The following is an 18270-nucleotide window of genomic DNA, read 5'->3' as shown; positions in this document are numbered from 1 at the left end:
GCCCATTGTTGTGTCATTCTCCGTACATGTGCCGATACGTGTGGTCCTCAATGACGGCGGGACAAGGAGCGGGACTTTCTCTGCGCCGCTGACAATATTCGGGAGCGCTGTATATCGAGGCAGCGTGCACATACATTATAGCCGTCACTGTGTGCATGAACTCGCGGTGCATGTGACAGAGCTTAGAGCGTGGCCTGGCACTACGCAGCGTGTCATCAGTGCCTTCCCTACACGATGCCATGGTCTTCGGACGCTCCTCCCTGATCACATGGCATTTTCTTTCACCCTCACGTCTGCTTGAATGCGGAGGACCACGAAGTATATATCGTGAATTCGCGAAATAAGATTTTAAAAAATAATACGAGTTTCGCTAGTCCTGTGTGGTTGGTGCTCCGATATGCATACCTAGTGGTGCGTACGCGAATCGCGTATATTGACAGGGTATATATGGGTGACGCCGCGTGCACGCGGTGCGTTCATCTAACGGCCACGTGCAACGTCCGTTACCGATGTTTCTCGAGGCATGCCAAGCACGAGAGCATTGCGACCGACATCCAACGCTTGCGAACATAAACATTTATACACGAACGCATTTCTATACAAATATCTGCGCAGTGTTTTAAGAAGGAATAATCTATTCGAAGCCCTCCCTCATGAATGACGCGAGGTAATACGCAGTGAATACGTGATTTAATCTGTTGCAATGTGTAAATGTGATCTGCAGTATCACAGGTCATCTTTACATGCATGTCTGCTGTAGGACATCAGTGTGGATTTTCGCCGACATTACTGTGCAGTAAACGTGGTCGATATCGGATGCAAAAGGCCGCCGTTGGCCCTCATTCTCTCTCTTCTTTTTTCGTGGATTTGCCAAGAACACGGGCCTGCAAGCCTTGCACACGTCTGTCTCCCGCTTCGAGTGCCTATAAAATGTCTTTCTTTTTTAATTCGTGATATTTGACAAGTGGTAAAAACAAGATGGAAACTTGACGCTACAGATGCGCGAAATACATGTCACGCACTAATCTCTTTCTTCTGCAGGTGTACGTCACCGTTCAAATTCGAATAAATTCGAATACGACCATTGGGGCACCTACATAAGGACAAAATGGCGTCCGTGGTGCCACATTGGGGCTAACACGTGGTTTGTATTCCGGTTTCGACAGCTCCTCGTCGTGCTCGTCAATAAATACAGCAAGTCACGAAGTTAAACTACTTGGTTAAGATTTATAACAGAAAAAAATGTTACGTATGCAAACCAGAACGCCCGATACGGAAAACAGAAGCGCTGGCGTTTGCTTTGTACGTTTCTGGTGTTCTTGTTTGCATGCTTAACTTTTCTTTCTACGATAAATCCCAAACTTGTACATATCGACGTTTCAGTTTTGTCGTGTCCGTGTCTGGCCTTTTTCCGCACGAGGTAGACGAGCAAACTCTCTCTGATAGCTTGCATGATCTGACTCTACATAGCATATAGCGTGCAGAGCGCAACGAGCATCTTCGTGCTCGCACGCGGGACCCCGCGCCGGAAACATTGCCGCCAGCACAGACTTATGCACGGCCATGCTCGCTCAGGTAATGAATCCGGCGGGCGGAGAGGTAGGCGCGAGCACCTGACGCCGGGTTATAAACTGCTCGGCAGCCAAGATCCATACGACAGCCGGCAGTGGAGACTGAGAGCGCGCGGGTGGAGGTGTAACAAGAAAACCGAAGGAACTAAACAATTAAAGGGGAGCGCGAAAGAGGATAGATTGAGGTCTAGGAGAGACAAAGGAACTCGGTGAACCGAAACCAAACTCAAAACAACAACAACAACCCTTGAATGCTCGCCGAAAGGGCGAGAAGAGGAGGGAGAAACGATGCGCCGAACGGGCCGCGGCTCCGCGGAGAGAAACAATTAGCAGAACCCGCGTTCGTGCGAGCGAGCCAGCCGAACCGACCGGTCAGCCAAGTGCCGGTGGTGTGGGTGCTTTTTTGCGCCGTCGAGTCACACATGTGTAGTAGTACACACGCTCTCGCTCACGCAGCTGCGCTGCAGCAGTAGACATGGGATTTATACTACGAGATGGAGGTCTGAGAAAAAAAGACAAAGAGCAGTGGTGCCTCCCCACCGAGCCCTCGAGGGGTCAGCGGAACCTCCCCTTCTTCGGTCGACGGAAAAAAAAAAGAAAAAAAAAAGCAGACCGAGGATCCGCCGGGGACCGCGGCGTCTTCTCAGCGCCGAGAGCCTTGCGGGCCGAAGGGGAGTTGCCGGCGCCATTTGTTACGCCTCCCCGCATCCGCGTTGTCCACCTGACAGCTCCTCCCCCCGCGAGCGCTACGGCGACCGACGCCGCCGCCGCCGCACACTAGCGCGCGCGCAGACGCACACACACGCGCGCGGGAAGAGCAGCAACGCGGCGCGGTGTTGTTGGCTGAGCGATGCGCCCGGGCTGTTCTGGTCGGCCGACCCCGGCCGCAGTCAGTCCTCGGAGCACTACTATACTACACGCCGAGTCCTGAGCGTTGCGCCGTTTCTTTTGCGTTTCGCGATCTCCCCTCTCAAGCTTTAGGCCGTGTGGGAAACGGAGCCGAGTGGCCCGCCCTGCTGCGATACCTTCCCGGAGGACCCAATTTCGTGTGTGTGTGTGTGTGCGTGCGGCCCCGGTGGCAGAGAAGAATCACGCGCATTCCGGCTCGACGCGCATGGGTTGGGCCGGTGGGTCTGCTGCCTCACTCGTTAACCATCGCCCACACCGATGCTCTTGCCCTGTGCGTTTCTTGTTTTGCCGTCGTTTCCTTCTCGCGCAGATGTAACTCACGCCGCAGTGAACGCACTAATCCCTCGCGGTGAGCGGGCGGCATGCAGGCGACACGCAACGCGAGCAGACGCCCTGAGCAAGCACGTTTTAAGCGCGCGTGATACACAGTACCCGCATCAGCCGCTCATTTCGCCGAACGCAGTGCCACGCTATAGCGTCCATATAAGTGTTGAGTGACGCTGCAGGAGGCCCTCGGATGTTGTAGCCATGGCTCGCCGTGCGGTGATGCTCACAAGGCGCAGCTCTTTGCTTTTTTTAAAGACGATAGTCTTTCTTGGGGAACTTAAACGCAGAAATTTTGATCTGTCTGTCCGTCTTTCTGTTTGTCTGTCTGTCACCTGATTCAGCCACCCCGCCAAAGTTGAACCACTTGCTTACCGCCCACCCATCTTGAACTGGTACGGCTGTTCATACTTGCAAACGTTGTCGATCAAAAAGTAAATATTACGCATATCTGAGGCGCAACATCACTAGGTAAGTATTAGGTGGTGTGTTCCTTTAATAGAAAATACATAGATACGTAATTCTAAAGACCCTAGTTTCTTAAGCTGCGCTGAAAATGCGACTGCGCTGAAAATGCCATGCTATGCGCGCCGACGAACGCCCTCTGCCACAGAGGAAGGAAACCCTCTGCACAAGCTCATGTGTCCCCACGTATTGCCAGATGGCGTCCATATCTCACGAAGCGCCTCCTCTATCGTCTTTACACGCCATTTGCAGCGGAGCATGCAGATACGCGACCAATTTTTTGTTTGCTTGTTCGTTAACAAAGACTCAGGAAAGTTAATAACGAGTCAACCGTCCCAACTGTCGTTTGTGGGAAAAGATCGCCTGCCAAGAATTCAATGAAGCGCCAGTTGATCGAATGTATATATAGATGCGTTCACGGGTCAGCGCATCCGAGTTCCGAGCCACTATTGGGGATTTTGGATTCGCAGGGGGCAGGCGCCTTGTCAGGCTTCTTTTTTTTTTGCCTTTTCGCCGGTCCCTCAGGCCATAGGCGTGCGCACAGGGGGGGGGGGGCAGGGGGGGGCGGCCGCCCCCCCTAATCACCTAAGAGGGGGGGGGGCGCAAAATCTGCCCCGTACATTGACCCTTCTAGTCACCAAAGAGGGGGGGGGGGCGCAAAATCTGCCCTATACATTGACCTTTTAGGGTGGGGGGGCGCTGCAGTGAACCTTTTCCCCCCCCCCCCCCCCTAATGGGGAACTCTGCGCACGCCTATACCTCAGGCAAATTGTACTTTGTTTTCGCCTGAAATAAACTTCACCTGTACAGGCGTGTATACACAGCGCGGACCGCGTGCAACGGTTCCGGAGCCACCATATTGGGCTGTTAATCTTGCCGTTTTGTGTATTTAACAAATAAATGAGCAGTGCTAGGGTAGACGCACACGCATGAAAACGGCTGGGTTGGTGCATTCGACGTTTCATGACCTTAATAGTTAACGTCGCAACACACACAGGCATTCATTCTAAAAAGACAGGGCGTGCAAACAAGGACACAAGAAAGAAGTCAGGACACCACAAACGCCGATGAATACTTACCAACTAGCTCAGCTCTCTGTTATTAAAAAACACACAGGCACACACACACACACACACACACACACACACACACACACACACACACACACACACACACACACACACACACACACACACGCGCGCGCACACACACACACACACACACACACACACACACACACGCACACACACACACACACACATTCGCTTAACAGCCCAAGGTGGCGGCGCCCATATATGTCTCGCGTAAAATCGTCTATACTCTGCCTACATATCACAGGACATTTCCTCATATCAATCAGAACTACATATAACATCGGTTAAACCCGTTTACTCTATAGCCTAATCCACATCGCTGTCTCTTTCCTTTTAACGATGAGTCTATCATTATTTTTCTTTCTATCGTTGACTAACGCTGTCATGAACCTCTCCCTTTTGCTCCCAACTCGCCGCCATGTGCGGCCACACTTGTGGCGAAATGTAGCAAATGAAGTTCGCAGCGCCGTACTTAACACGTATATTAGTAAGCCAGCCCCAACTTAATAGTTCAACTAAGAAAAGAACAGACGGTGACGCCTGCTTAAAAGCCCTCCGGCGGCAATGAAGCGTGCTCGTAGACGCCCCAACTTCGTGGAATCCCGGGGTGTATGACGTAACGTATGCATGCCGTTTATGAACGTGGTCATCCTCGTGTGTGTGTGTATACGCGTCTGCTCGGCAGCATTCTGTATACACGCTGCCTCGCCGGCCCACAACAGCCTGGGGCGGCGGGCTTCCTTCGAAGTCGTGACTTTCACATTGCCGCCGTCGCCTCCGATCGTGATGCGATGCGATAAGACCAACACAAACGTCCATGCACCCCGGCAGGGAAGGCGGTACGATCTTATGCACCGAACGACGGAAACAAGCAAGGAAAAGCGGGGCGATGTTTTGCCCAGAGTGTTGCGCGCAGCGATGCGTTAAAGGTATCACCATACCGAAGACACGTGCAATCGACCGCCGCGACAGCGACAAGACGAAACTTTGCGCGTTTCACGTGCGTGATGACTGCTCGTGGTGCATGCCTGTGGAATGTAGTGGTTCCGTATCAGTTTATATACTAATTCCTTCCTTGCCATTTGTTTTTTTTTTTTAACGTTCTGTTGGGTGACATAAGAGAAGTGATTGAACGTTTTGTTCGAATGAAGGAATATCGGAAATCCTCGCGCATTCGCATTCATCGGTGCATGCATCAGCCGAGCACAGAGTTAAGCTCGGAAAGTGTCAAGGGGTTTGATCTGATAACTCTCTTCCCCCGGTCTTTCATTAGCTGGGAGACAGGTTCTTTGCACGCAAGTCGCGACTATATCGGATATTACGAATGGCCGTCTTAATATTCACTGTGCAAATCGAAGGAACTCGGACGCAGACCCATTAGCAGCTCATTAAAAGAACAGTGAGGATCTCCTTGGAGAATTAACATAAAGGCAGGAGTATAAGATGACAAACAGGATACTCGTTGTGCTTTCTTCTCATCTGCTCCCCAAAAAATTCTCCCGAATCTCTTACAAACCAGCCCATACATCCTCAGAGACAAGGCGCTCTGGTAGACACCGCTGCACGTAATATCGGCCACTGCGTGCATGCATGCAGGACACCGCCAACCCAGGAGCCGTCGACTTATGGAAGACTCTTCTGCACTCTCTACCAACGGGAGGAACGGATATGGGTGAGCGAGAGAGATGATCATGCACACGCACCTGGATGACGCGCATGTTGAGTCCGGTCTCCTGCGCCAGCTGCTCTCTGATGTGGCGCGTCGGTTTGGGCGTGGCTGCGAAGGCCGCCTTGAGCGTCTCCAGCTGCTTGGCCTTGATGGTGGTGCGTGGTCCTCGCCTCTTGGTGCCCCCCTGGGCCTCGTCGCCAGTCGCCGGCCCGCCGGCGCCCTCGGGTCCCGAGCCCCCGCCACCAGGCTCCGGCTTGGGACCGTTGGCCACCGAGGGGTTGCCCTTGGCCCCGCCGCCGCAGGCCGAGGGCGACGCCGCCCCGCCGCCGGGCGTCAGCTCGCGCTCAACGCTCGAGTCCCTGTCCTGGTCGCGCAGCAAGAGGTCAGCGTCGGCACCGCCGCCGTCCGACGGGTCGTCGAGGTCGAGCGTCGCGTCGCCCGGGGAGCCCGAGGGACCCAGCACTGCGAGGGAATCGGAGGAAGGATTTGGAATTCAGCTTGTTGAACAGCTAAGTGAACAGGGTTACGGTGGGCATATACACATGAAGACTGTTGGGTTGGTGCATTCGGCGTTTCCTGACTTTATCAGTTCGTGTCAGATATACAAAAATAAGAAAACATTCGTTTAACAGCCCATGATGGCGGCGCCCATATGCCTTACGTAACATAGTCTATAGGGCTGCAACGAACGCTTTCGGAAAAGGAAGTTGTAAGACCATGTCAGCCTCGAAAGAGAAGACCTTTTGAGAGACAACACGGCGTGTGTGCAAAGACCAGTGCAACGAGTGCCGTTTCGGTATTGATATCGATATAGATTTATTGATGTGCTGTTTTGTGCTGTTCAGAAGAGGACAGTGACGCATGCGACTTTAATTTATCGCAAGAACCAGCAAAATGCATTGCTTTGTGTTTTGTCGACATATATGCAGAACCAATGACTTCTGGCCCTCGAAAACAAACCTATAATGCCCGGCGACCACTCGGCCTCATAGCAGGACCAAAGCGTACATGGAACGAAAAGTACAACCACGTACACGGAGACAAAAGTACAGGACCAACCGACGCGCACAAGTCTATAGAAACAATGAAATTTGCCTTTTACATTTTCCTATGCTTCCTTCTGCCGTTTTGGTATAGGGTTTGGTATAGGGGCCGGGACAACTGGTATTGCCAGAACGAAAGCCTCCGAGATCAAGAGGCGTTCGACATGAGAGCTCACCAAGAGGTGCTTCGCGACTTTTCCGATATGGGAAGGGCGCATGCGCCGTGGCATCGTGAAAATGTCAGATTGCGCTGGTAAGGTATAAATTCATAATGAGGACTAAAACTGCGCTAAAAAGACAAAGACGAAGACGAGGAAAACAGGACTCGCGCAGTTTTTTCCTCCTCTTTGTCTTTGTGTTTTTAGCGCAGTTTTAGTTCTCATTATGAATTTAAACCAATTCTAGCCCGAATTGGTTCTCTACTTCACAGGTAAGGTATCTGACTTTGTAGAAACTGTAGACGGGATTTACGCTATGAACGAGGATACGCTGATGCAGTGCGTAAAGCCGAAGCTATACGTTGCACTAACTGGTTAATCACATGCCAGAAGCATAGAAGCACGTTTCTGCGTTTCTTCTCACGCAACCCTTGTGTCGTCATTTAGTGGCTTATCAGATGGTACACACGTCACAGCTGCTGGCAGATCCCACAGCCAATAAGCAAACTTCGTGCCGATTCTGACTTTGCGGACTTCGTCGGCGAATCTGCCTCGGAAAGCGTGAGTCTACGTGTTGCACATGTCTTGCGTCTTATACGAAAGTTGAAAGTGTATAGAAGTGACCAGTAAATTAACCACTGTTCTTGACGCTCTGACCTCAAAGACGCGCCTCAGTGTGGTTAGTGTTTAAATTGCGGATTTCACTGCAAGGACATGTGCGTACTTGCGTAAGGGGGAGGTATGTGGCACGGCCTGAGCGGAGGGCCCCAGGCAGGGAACTGCGGCTTCAGCCCCTTTTCGGGACTCGATGCGACGCCGCCGCAGTAGCCAACGTAACCTGCGATTGCAATGGGGTGGGGACAGAGATGGGGAAGAGGCATTAGACACCGGCCTCCGTATCCTAATAAGAGGGCGTAAAGGCATGTTGAAATACGAGACACGGAGAACAGCTGTTTCGTGATTATTCATATGAACACTCCTCGTCGTCAGCATCAGAATGCTTACAGCGTGCACTGCGCAAGAACTCGTTTCAACGTTATCTTTTCATCCAAAGGTTACATTACATATATAAGTGATCGCAGAGAAACCTCGCCAGATGGCGTGATATAATAATAATAATAATAATAATAATAATAATAATAATAATAATAATAATAATAATAATAATAATAATAATAATAATAATAATAATAATAATAATATCTTGGGTTTAACGTCCCAAAACCACGATATTGTAGCGTAGTGTTCTGGTCGCTATACTTGGTCGCCGCCAGAGGGATGACACGTATCCCCACTATTAATGAGCTGCAAGTAAACTAAAAAGGCACAAACAAGGACATAATGTGCTTCGCGCCCTCCCAGAAAATAAAGAACATTTCACGTACATTTAAAAGAAAATTACACATAACTATAACATGCGAAAAAGGCGACCCGCGACCGAATAAATGTACATCTGCAAGACACTAAAACACTAATACATGATGGCTAAATACACACGCTCAAAAATAAAACTTAGTTTAGAGCAATGAAACAAGGAAAAGATAAACTGCTGACTGGAGTTCTGACGCACACATCTCAGTACGAAGGCACACACGGAGACACACAGAGTTACAAAAGGAGTCCTTCAACTCCCTCGCTCAACATCACTGGCTGTGTAGCAAATCTCAGTGTCACTGTCACTAGCCCAGAGTCCTTTCGGTTCGGTGTCGGATGAGTGGCCCCGATATTGTGCCCGCGGATCAAAGTAGATCTCGGTGTCACTAGTCGAACGTTCACCTTGACCGTGGTCACTCGCGGACGGAACTGCATGCTGCACCACCCTGCGGCACTGTGGTGTCAGCACGGGCTGAACACTCGCGTTCACTCTCACTCTCGTCCTCCGCGTCGTCGTCGTCGTCGAGACATGAACGGGGGTGACACAGTTTTAAACGCGCTACGTTCACAATGTCCCTCTTCCTTCCGCTGCGGTCCACGACCTCCCAGTTGTTCTCCGCTACTTGTCGAAGGAGGCAAAAGGGTCCATGGTTTATTCGCTGGAGAGTTTGTAAAAATTCTCCACAACTTGTCGGGTTGGCGAGGACCATTTTCTCAAGCGCATCGGCACGGAGTCCGCGCAAAAGATGACGTATACGCGGTCTTCCTCTTTCATAGCTGGGTCTACGCGGGCGCAGAGCTGCAGTACGTCGTAATAATAGTGCTCCGGGCTCTCAGACGGCAGTTGCACTCGGTTCTCTAGTCTCAGGCGGGTTATCTCTGCTGCGTAGCGCCCAGTGAAGCTGCACTTAAGCAACGTGGCCCACTCCTCTCACGTATTAGGAGCGCCGGTCATAACTTTAGTTGTATACCGTTTTCTTGCGTCGCCCTCCAAAGGCAAATAGAGAAATTTGACCTTTGTATCGTCGTCCCATGAGTTGAGTGAAGATGCATGTTCGTAACAGGTCACCCACTCCGATACAGATTCCTCGGGTGTACCTTTGAAGATCGGGGGCTCGGTGAAGGGTTGCAGCAGTTGGAAGGTGGGCCATTATCGCAACGTTGTCCACGCCGTTCTGTCTCCTCATAGTGGGCATCACCGTACGGGGGTTTTCGCTACCGCGCAGCCTCCACCACTTTGTAGCTAGTGTTCTGGTCGCTACTTGGTCGCCGCCGGAGGGATGACACGTACACACAGCTGATCCATAGACTTTCTCCTTATTTGATTTATTTGGCTAAAGCTTTCCTAATTAGACGTTGTACACACTTGTACGCTACGTAACCCTGACAACTCTGAGCAGCACTCTCTGCAACCAGCATGCTCTCGTGGCGTCTCCGATGCGACTCTCTCGGCTCCTCCGGAAGCGTCCCGAGGCCACCACCCCAGAGACCAAACAAAAAAAGGACCACTCAGAAGTCCCCGTTGAACACACCCAATAGGGTTCGACGAATTCAAACAGGTATACACCCAATCGCGGGCGGTCTCCACCGAGATTGAACTCGATGACCGGCGTCCGCCTAAGGAATAATGATCTAACCAAAATAAAAACACCCAAGAAGCTACCGCGAGATCCGTTAGGCTTCCACCGTAAAGTTCACCCCGCATACCTTCCGGCGCCGCGGATGCAGAGCCGCGCCTGCGGTCCCCTAAATTAGAAACAGCCCCTCGAAGGAAGGAAGGTAACGCGGGCGCAACAACAAAGCCGGCGAGCCACTCAAGGACACCTCCGCAAACCTTGCTCTTGGGCAGACCCGCGACATTGGAACGAGCCAAAAGTTAGAAGAAAATAGCTACATCAACGTTTACGCGACAATATGAGAATGAGGGACGCCGTAATGGAGGGCTCCGAAAATTTTGACCATCTGGTTTAACGTGCACTGACATCGCGCAATATACACGGGCCTTTATCATTTCACCTCCATCGAAATGCGAGCGCCGCGGCCGGGATCGCACCCACGACCTTCGGGTCAGCATGCAGCCGAACACCGTATATGACCGCTACACCACCGCGGCGGAAAGATAGTGTGATATGAATTCTGTTATCACTGTAAGCTGGGCGACTTTTTTTTTTTCGTTTTTTGACACCTTTCTCATATTACATGACAGGCTGGAACAAGTTACGAAAACAATGTTAACTCGACAAAGATGTTGGAAGAGCAGCGTTTGCGTGTCTTCCTATTCTGTCTGCTGCAGCATACAATCAATAGTGTCACGTGCTTTCCTAATCTGCTGGAAGCGTTCTACCTGGTTGAAACGACGACCAACGTTTATATGCTCAGCAACGCTCTCAGTTATATCAACGATATTCAGACAATACCATGCCGTATACTGCAAGCATTGCATATGCTGCAATTTTCCTTAAATTGCCTCGCTCTTTCACCAATTGTGCAGCTCCGCTTACACGAAAGGCGTACAGCGTTCACTCTATATCTCTCCTTTTTAATGCGAAGCATTCCATGTATGGTACGCAAGCTGGTATTTCAGAAACGAATTTTAAGCAAACAACGACAACAACAAAAGGTTTTATGCAGCGCAAACTGCGCGAGAAATGTCTAGTGATGTAAAGCAGCGCTTAGGAAACTATTATATAAAACTTTCACCACGAAGAGGTACGGAGCATAGCATTAACCTTTTCTACGAAAAGAAAGGTGCGCACCTCGTGTGAAGCTTTGTTATACTATCATAATACGACACTCGCATATAGTTGTATACAAGAACAGCCCCGGATGACTAAGTGCGCCTGCGCAAGCTTTATAGAAGTGGCATGCTTGTATATATATATATTTACTTCGGGCAACGCGACCCACTGCATGCTGTTTCGTCGTGCGTGGCGTGCCCCACGTGTGTGTATACACAGCGCCAATATCACACGCGAGGCCGCCGCCGCCGCCGGGCGCTGCAGATTCCCGAGCGGAGATAACATTGTGCTGGCCGAGCGGTCGCATTAAGGGCAGCATTCATCACGGCACCAGCACTTTCTACTGGGTATATACACATTCAGTGCTATGTACTAGAAGCATGCAGCCTGCCAACCCAGGAGGCACGACGACGCACGCGGCCAACTCTCGCGCGCGTGGCCTGCATTCAGCAGCGCTGCCCACGCTGCTGCCACAGAAGACCGCGACTTTCCTGGTGCCCGCATTCAACATCATGCCCAAGGACAGCGCTGTATGCACTATGGTCAGCCGTCGCGATAAGCAGGAGACCCTTAAGGCGTCGATGAAAAAAAAAAAATAGAACATGGAAGAGATTGGTGGAACTGTAGTTGTTGCAGTGTTGAGCATGCGCACGGGGGAGGGTGGCCAGGGGGGGGGGGGCACCTAAGGGGGAAGGGAGGCAAAGTCTCATCACCCAAAGGGGTGGGGGCGTCGAAGTCTGCCTCATACATTTACTCAGTCGGAGTTGTCCCGTCGTTGATGAAAGAGCACTGTTACGGCCCCGCTATAGTTTATGGCGATTATGGCGGGCGAAGTATACCCTGACATTGCATTTCGAGAACTGTTTACCTCCCATACTTGCTTCCGGAAATCCAGGGACCAAAGGTAGGTCATCCTGAGAAGCTCGGCATCGCTTCATTTTCATTTATTTGATCCATTGTGGAGCATGTCTTTTGGACTTTAAGAGGGGGGGGGGGGGAGAGCTTTGAGTTACACTTTGCCCCCCACCCACGCACAAAAAAAAAAAAAAACGTGATTATAGTAGAATTTATACAGGGCGGCTAGTTATTTCAAAGGGAGTGCAAACAGCGATCGTTGTCAGTTGTCACCATCGATGTCGTATAGCCGTGCTGTATATATATACGTCAGGAAGGCGGAGCGAAACCTTTGAGAGCAGCCGCGCAAATCGTGCATGGCAATATTCAGTTACGTCTGAACGTCCATATCGGGGGCAGCGATATCTCATTATAAAACTCAATATATTCCGTAGCGGCTTTTGTATATGGGTTTGACCGCTACGGTGCGGAATAAAGAAAGCGACTGTGCACACTGTACGCCTGTGAAAGTCCGTGTATGAGAACGAAATGGAATGAGAACAGCGACAGACAACAGCGACGCAAGGTTCAGCTGGGCATCAGTTGTCGCATGGCGCTTGAATAGACTGACCTGTAGATCGCGGCTTCGATCCTCGCCGCGGTGGCCGCATTTCGATGCATAGGCGAAATGCTGAGAACCATGCATATACTGTGCTATATCAGTGCACGTTAAAGGGATGGTCGAAATTTCCGAATACCTCCACAACGGCGTGCCTCGTGGATTCGACGCGTAAAACCACAGCTAGTATTATTATTACTACTTTGACTGCCGCGTAGGCATCCGAGTGTTCATACTGCGGGTATGGAGGAATATATACAAAAAACTATGGCCACCGTGTTGACAGCGCTTCTAATGTGGCGCTCTCGTGTAGACCGTGAGGTTTCTGGTTCGATTTTTGCATCCGCAGGTATCGAATTTCCAAAAGCCGAGAACGGCCACTTCCACTTCTGACTAGATATCAGGGTAACTGATGCAGTATATATACGCCTGCATTTTAAAGACGATAGTCTTTTAAAGACGATAGTCTTTCTTGGGGAACTTAAACGCAGAAATTTTGGTCTGTCTTTCTGTCTGTCTTTCTGTTTGTCGGCACGTCCCTCGCTTGAGCCACTCGGCCAAAGTTGAACCACTTGCACAAGGGCCAGCCATCGTGAACGGCCCACTAGGTTCATACTTGTGTACATGGTTGATCAAAAAGCAAACATTACGCATATCTGAGGCGCAACATCAGGTAAGTATTAGGTGGTGTGTTCCTTTAATAGAAAATACATAGATACGTAATTCTAGAGACCCTGGTTTCTTAAGCTGCGCTGAAAATGCGACTGCGCCGAAACTTGGCTTCCTCCGTGCCCTCTGCGCGAGCTCATTGTTGTGTTTCGGTTTCAGTTCAGTATTGCACTGTACGAGTGCCATGGGGCGCCGCTCTGGCATTCCTGCTTTACCCAGGCGACGTGAATATAAAAGAGTGTGTGGAGAGTACTCGTTGAGTGCGGACGTTTCTTCTGCTTCGGCGCTTCGCGCCAAACCGCGTGTTCGGGCTGGCTGGCGTCCCCGCCGGTCGCGTTGGTCACCGCCGGTCTTGCCTGCTGCTGCGCCGGGACTACCAGCCCGCAACACTAGCATTCACGTTTCCCGACGTATTGCCAGATGGCGTTCATATCTCACGCAGCGCCTCTTCTATCGTCTTTAGACGACATTTGCAGCGAAGCACGCAGATACGCGGCCAATTTTTGTCACGGGCGGAGAAGGGCAGCGAATGACGACGACGAAGTGCTGAGCGGATAACGCGCTTGGACTGCGGCAGCGTTGTACGCTTTTACTGTCAAATATACCCTGCGTATATATAGTTTCTCCACCGCAACAATATCAACCTGGAGCCTTCTTTTTTTTTTCTATATTCAGCGTTTCTTGTAATTCGTAGCCCCAGTTTTCAGACGTATAATAGACGATCAATGTGGCCACAATGAGTTACAGCTCACGTTCCTTTTTGCGCGCATTTGCATGTATCTCCTGCGAATATACGGATGCAGATAAGAGATCACTAAGTGTGCGACGTGCTCCTCGTTCATAGACGATCAACAATTTAGTGACATATGGAGTGTATACAAGGTAAAATCCGCGCAAAATTGTCGATTATATACTGTACTTTCTTAGCCACGTTCAAAAATAAAAGTGATATTCAATCGTATTTCATCGGAATGTCGACTGAATTCAAAGCAAACACGACCGAACTTCTGTATCAATTTAATCGGACGGTTGAGAAAAATATAGACACATACCGACCTGTAAACATCATACACGACTACAACGAAAGTCTATTGAGCCAATAGATAAGACCACACCATCTCTATATATGCAACACTGCGTGTAAAGTAATAAATTTTGTACGGCTGTCCGCGACTTCACTTCTTTCGCTGGAACGAGATCGCCGATAAACTTCGCAGCATTCCACAGAGTTAGCGAGAGTGAGAGCTGTTTCGCATGCTGTGCAGTCGACGTGTATATACGTGGCCTGTTGTCGCATGATGGCGTAAGGCGATCGAGCGTACACGTATGCGTGTGTATGCACAGAAGGCGTGTTGGCAGGTAGCGACCTTGAAGAGAGGCGGATTGGCTGGTTATGAGCGAGCGGCGGTGGCGGCTACCGCGCCACCGCCAGCGGCCGATTCCCGTCTGCGATACCGCGAGGGGGGGCCACCACCACCACCACCGACACAAAACGAACTCATCAATTACCACCGCCCGGGCGAAATATCGACACCGCTCCACCCCTTGCGTGGAGAACAGAGAGAGAGAGAGAGAGAGGGAAGAGACTGTTTTGCTTTCTCTCCTCCTGTGAGAAAGTAAAAAAAAAAAAGAAATAAGCAGAGCGGGGCGAAAATGTCCAAGGATTTTTCACGGTGCGGGGCAGAGAGCCGTGCTTCGCGCATTTGTCGTAGTTTCCCGGCGGTTAATGCACGGGAATTCAGTATAAGCAGTATGGTCAAACACGGCAAATGTCTCATCAGACCAAGGGAGCCGACGTTTCGCAAAAGGAATGCTGTTGTCGATACGATACGATACGGTGAATCTATAAGGCATCGAACACGCTTTTTTTATTCCCTTCTTTTCTTTTCTCTTTCCGCAGCACTGGGTTGCATGCTGTTTAGCGTCTGAACGACCTGAAATTTGATAAGCGCGTGTATATGTATACACGTCAAGTGTTCATGCATCGTCTTGCGTATTACTGCGCAGATCGCTCTTAAATTGTCACGAAGGTCTACACGCTTTCACTGTCATATGTATTCTTATATAGTCGTGTAGTTTGTTTGTGTCTTCCTGCTGACTTTGTTCTGATACTTTTTATGTGGAAAAAAAAAATCCCTGCTAATTTTATACGCTCTTTCGCTCAAATGTTCTGCTATTTTGTCTAGCGACAACTGATATGCTCATCAAGTAAAAAGTGAGTTGCGATGCCTGTGGTCTATTCGCTGTCCTTTAACATTATTAAAATGAAACGAAACACGTTTCAAGTACACGTACACTGTTTTTCGCCTCGGCTTGTGGAACCCCTTGAAGTTTCAACAGTTAAGCTGCAGTTTAGCGGTATCGATAAAAATAAGTAGACCCATGGCCACTTCAATCGTAACGCAATCAGGAGAGAAGCTTGCCGCGCGCTTTCTACTGCGTACTGCTGAGTAATGCATGACCATGTTTTATAACGCGGAGAGATTTTGTGACGAATGAGAGCGTGCATAAGAATTGATAATGCCTTTAGTATAACGAAACTTGACTGGTTTGTTAACACTAAACATGATATGAGAGTGCACTAATTAACTGGTTAGTTTCTCCCTTCGTTATTTAGCGCTACCTAACGCCACGCTTAATTTATAAGGCACCGTTGGCTGACATTAATTGCGGCTAAAGCAACTGAAGAGAAGAGAAAATTATTGCTTCCATTTTCTGTTATTTAGCCTATGGCGATAGCACTTACGCACGGAATACGAAATGTACCCAGTAACTGTGGCCCTCGAATTATGGCGGCGTCCAAAGAAAACTTCCTGGAGAAAGGAAATCAAGCTCGTCCGTCATGTAGTCAGCGTTATACGCTATTTGTCCATTTTCTGGCACTGATTAACACACTCCTAACGTAAAGCACGCATTCGGTCACCGTGGTAATATAACCCGAGGAGAACCAAGCACCGGAACTAGACGTTACCGGCTTCGCTTGTCTGAACGTTCAAAATAAATACCGGTCGAACACCACCACCTTTCCCATGTTCCAACGTTCCATTGCCCTGACAGCAGTTGCAGCTTTCTAAGCATGATCTGTTTCCGTCCCTTCGGCGTTCGTTCGCAACAAAGATGACACAAGGCAGCGTTATACAGGCAAAATGGTTCGCCGCATTGCGTCCAAACCTACGAAGTCGCCCACCGCCATGTGTATCTGCCGCAGTGAAGGCATATTTTGGGAGGCCCGTCCCGCTGGGAGCTTTGTTTGTGTCCCGCCAGCTCTGACCAGGGGCGTAGCCAATGGGGGAGGGGGGGGGGGATGAGGGGATTCAAACAGACCCCGAAAATTTTCAATTTTGCTTGCGTATATATACCAGCACACATACAAACGCACGCACGAACATACATAAAGTATGGTTGAACCCCACCTCCCCCCCAAAAAAAATTTCTGCCTATGCCCCTGGCTACGACGGTGCCGAACAGAGACCAGAGCCGAGAGAAGATGCGAGAGCGACGTAATGACGGGGAGATGGGGATGGAGAGGCGAGATTAGGAGTGAGTTCGTGTGCCTACGTAGCAAACACATACACACTGGGGCGCAGGTATACAAGCACGCCATCGCCCGCTAGCAAGCAAGCACGCACGCACGCAAGCGAGCGAGAAGTTGACGCGACAGGGCCCCCGTCCTTCCGAAGCCATCGCCGCCGCCCCAAGCTGCTGCCGCCGCTCGCGTAATCTTTCGCGGGGGCCCACGAGGCATGCGACGGGCAAATGCGTCCCGCCCATCGGGGGGAGCGGTCAGCTCCTTTAGAGGTGACCAGCCAGCCCGATCTCGTAAGAAGTACCCCCCTTCCCCCCCTCCTAAGACACACACACACAAACAGGCGCACTTACAAGGTGCTGCCGTCATCGGTGTGCTGCCCCGCCGCCAATGTTGATGCGTGCGCGCAAAAATGAGCCGCCCTCGGCACCGCGACAGGCGGAGTCGTCGTGGCTGTTCGACATGCTGCTTCCCGCTTCTTCTTCTTCTTCGAGCTCTCCCTTCGCTCATTGGAAGCGCGCACACCCCTGACTCCGACTTCCTGCCACCGCTGCTGCTCTAAACATCGCTTGTTGATCGCCGGCGTCCCATCGTTTTTATGCTGCTGCCATCCCCCTCGTGTCCTCCCGTGTGTGCGGCCGTCGTGCTACGCAGCAGCAGGAGGACGAGGCGGTGCACATCCATTGCAGTGGCACTTCTTTCTTTCTTTCTTCCTTTCTTTCTTTCTTTCTTTCTTGGATGAGCGGCAGTCTCGCGTCTTGCTATATTCTTGTTTTCACTGCTCCTTTATCGGACTCCCTCCCCTCGCTTAATTCTCCGCCTAACCAACTCCGGCCGGTCGACCCGCTTTCAGCCGATTTCGCTCCTTCCTTTCTTCTCGATCATCATTTGCTTATATTTTCTATCGTCTCTCTTCCTGCTGCTCTCGCTATCGTCATTTCTTCCCTAGAAGCTGCTGCCCCGGAGGAAACGGCCGTCGATCTTCGCGGTCCCTTCCCCCCTTTACTCCTTCTTTGGCGTTGATATTTTTTTTCTTCGCATATTCTTCTTTCTGGTGTAAGACGGCGCTGTCGCTGCTGCGTTGTTCTATCCCTAGGGGCGGCCGGTTTTTCTCGGCTCGTAGCATCGGACAAGCGAGGGTGGGGAGGTCAGCCGGAAGATTTATGGACCGCCTTCGGGCTCGAGCCGGCCACCGCTCGCGCTGCTGCAAGCCGAACGACGGCGTTCTCCTAACCGCGCAGTATAAACCGCGTCGCTTTCTTTTTTTTTTTTTTTTT

At 50.7% G+C, this 18270-nt stretch overlaps 1 protein-coding gene across 1 annotated transcript in view; it reads right to left on the bottom strand.

Annotated features, from left to right (window-relative positions):
* The window catches only part of LOC119390537 (LIM/homeobox protein Lhx5), a 182707-nt gene that overhangs the window by 51948 nt on the left and 112489 nt on the right, over window positions 1-18270 (bottom strand). Inside the window, exons 3-4 of the mRNA XM_037658147.2 lie at window positions 7958-8071; window positions 6067-6494 (exon numbers count right to left, since the gene is read on the bottom strand). Of these exons, the coding sequence (XP_037514075.1) occupies window positions 6067-6494; window positions 7958-8071 (542 nt within the window). The remainder of the gene's footprint in view (window positions 1-6066; window positions 6495-7957; window positions 8072-18270) is intronic.

Source organism: Rhipicephalus sanguineus, chromosome 4 (genome assembly GCF_013339695.2).
Source record: "Rhipicephalus sanguineus isolate Rsan-2018 chromosome 4, BIME_Rsan_1.4, whole genome shotgun sequence".
Classification (NCBI taxonomy): Eukaryota; Metazoa; Arthropoda; class Arachnida; order Ixodida; family Ixodidae; genus Rhipicephalus; species Rhipicephalus sanguineus.
The sequence above is the reverse complement of the archived record's forward strand: the minus strand, read 5'-3'. Positions and strand labels throughout refer to the sequence as shown.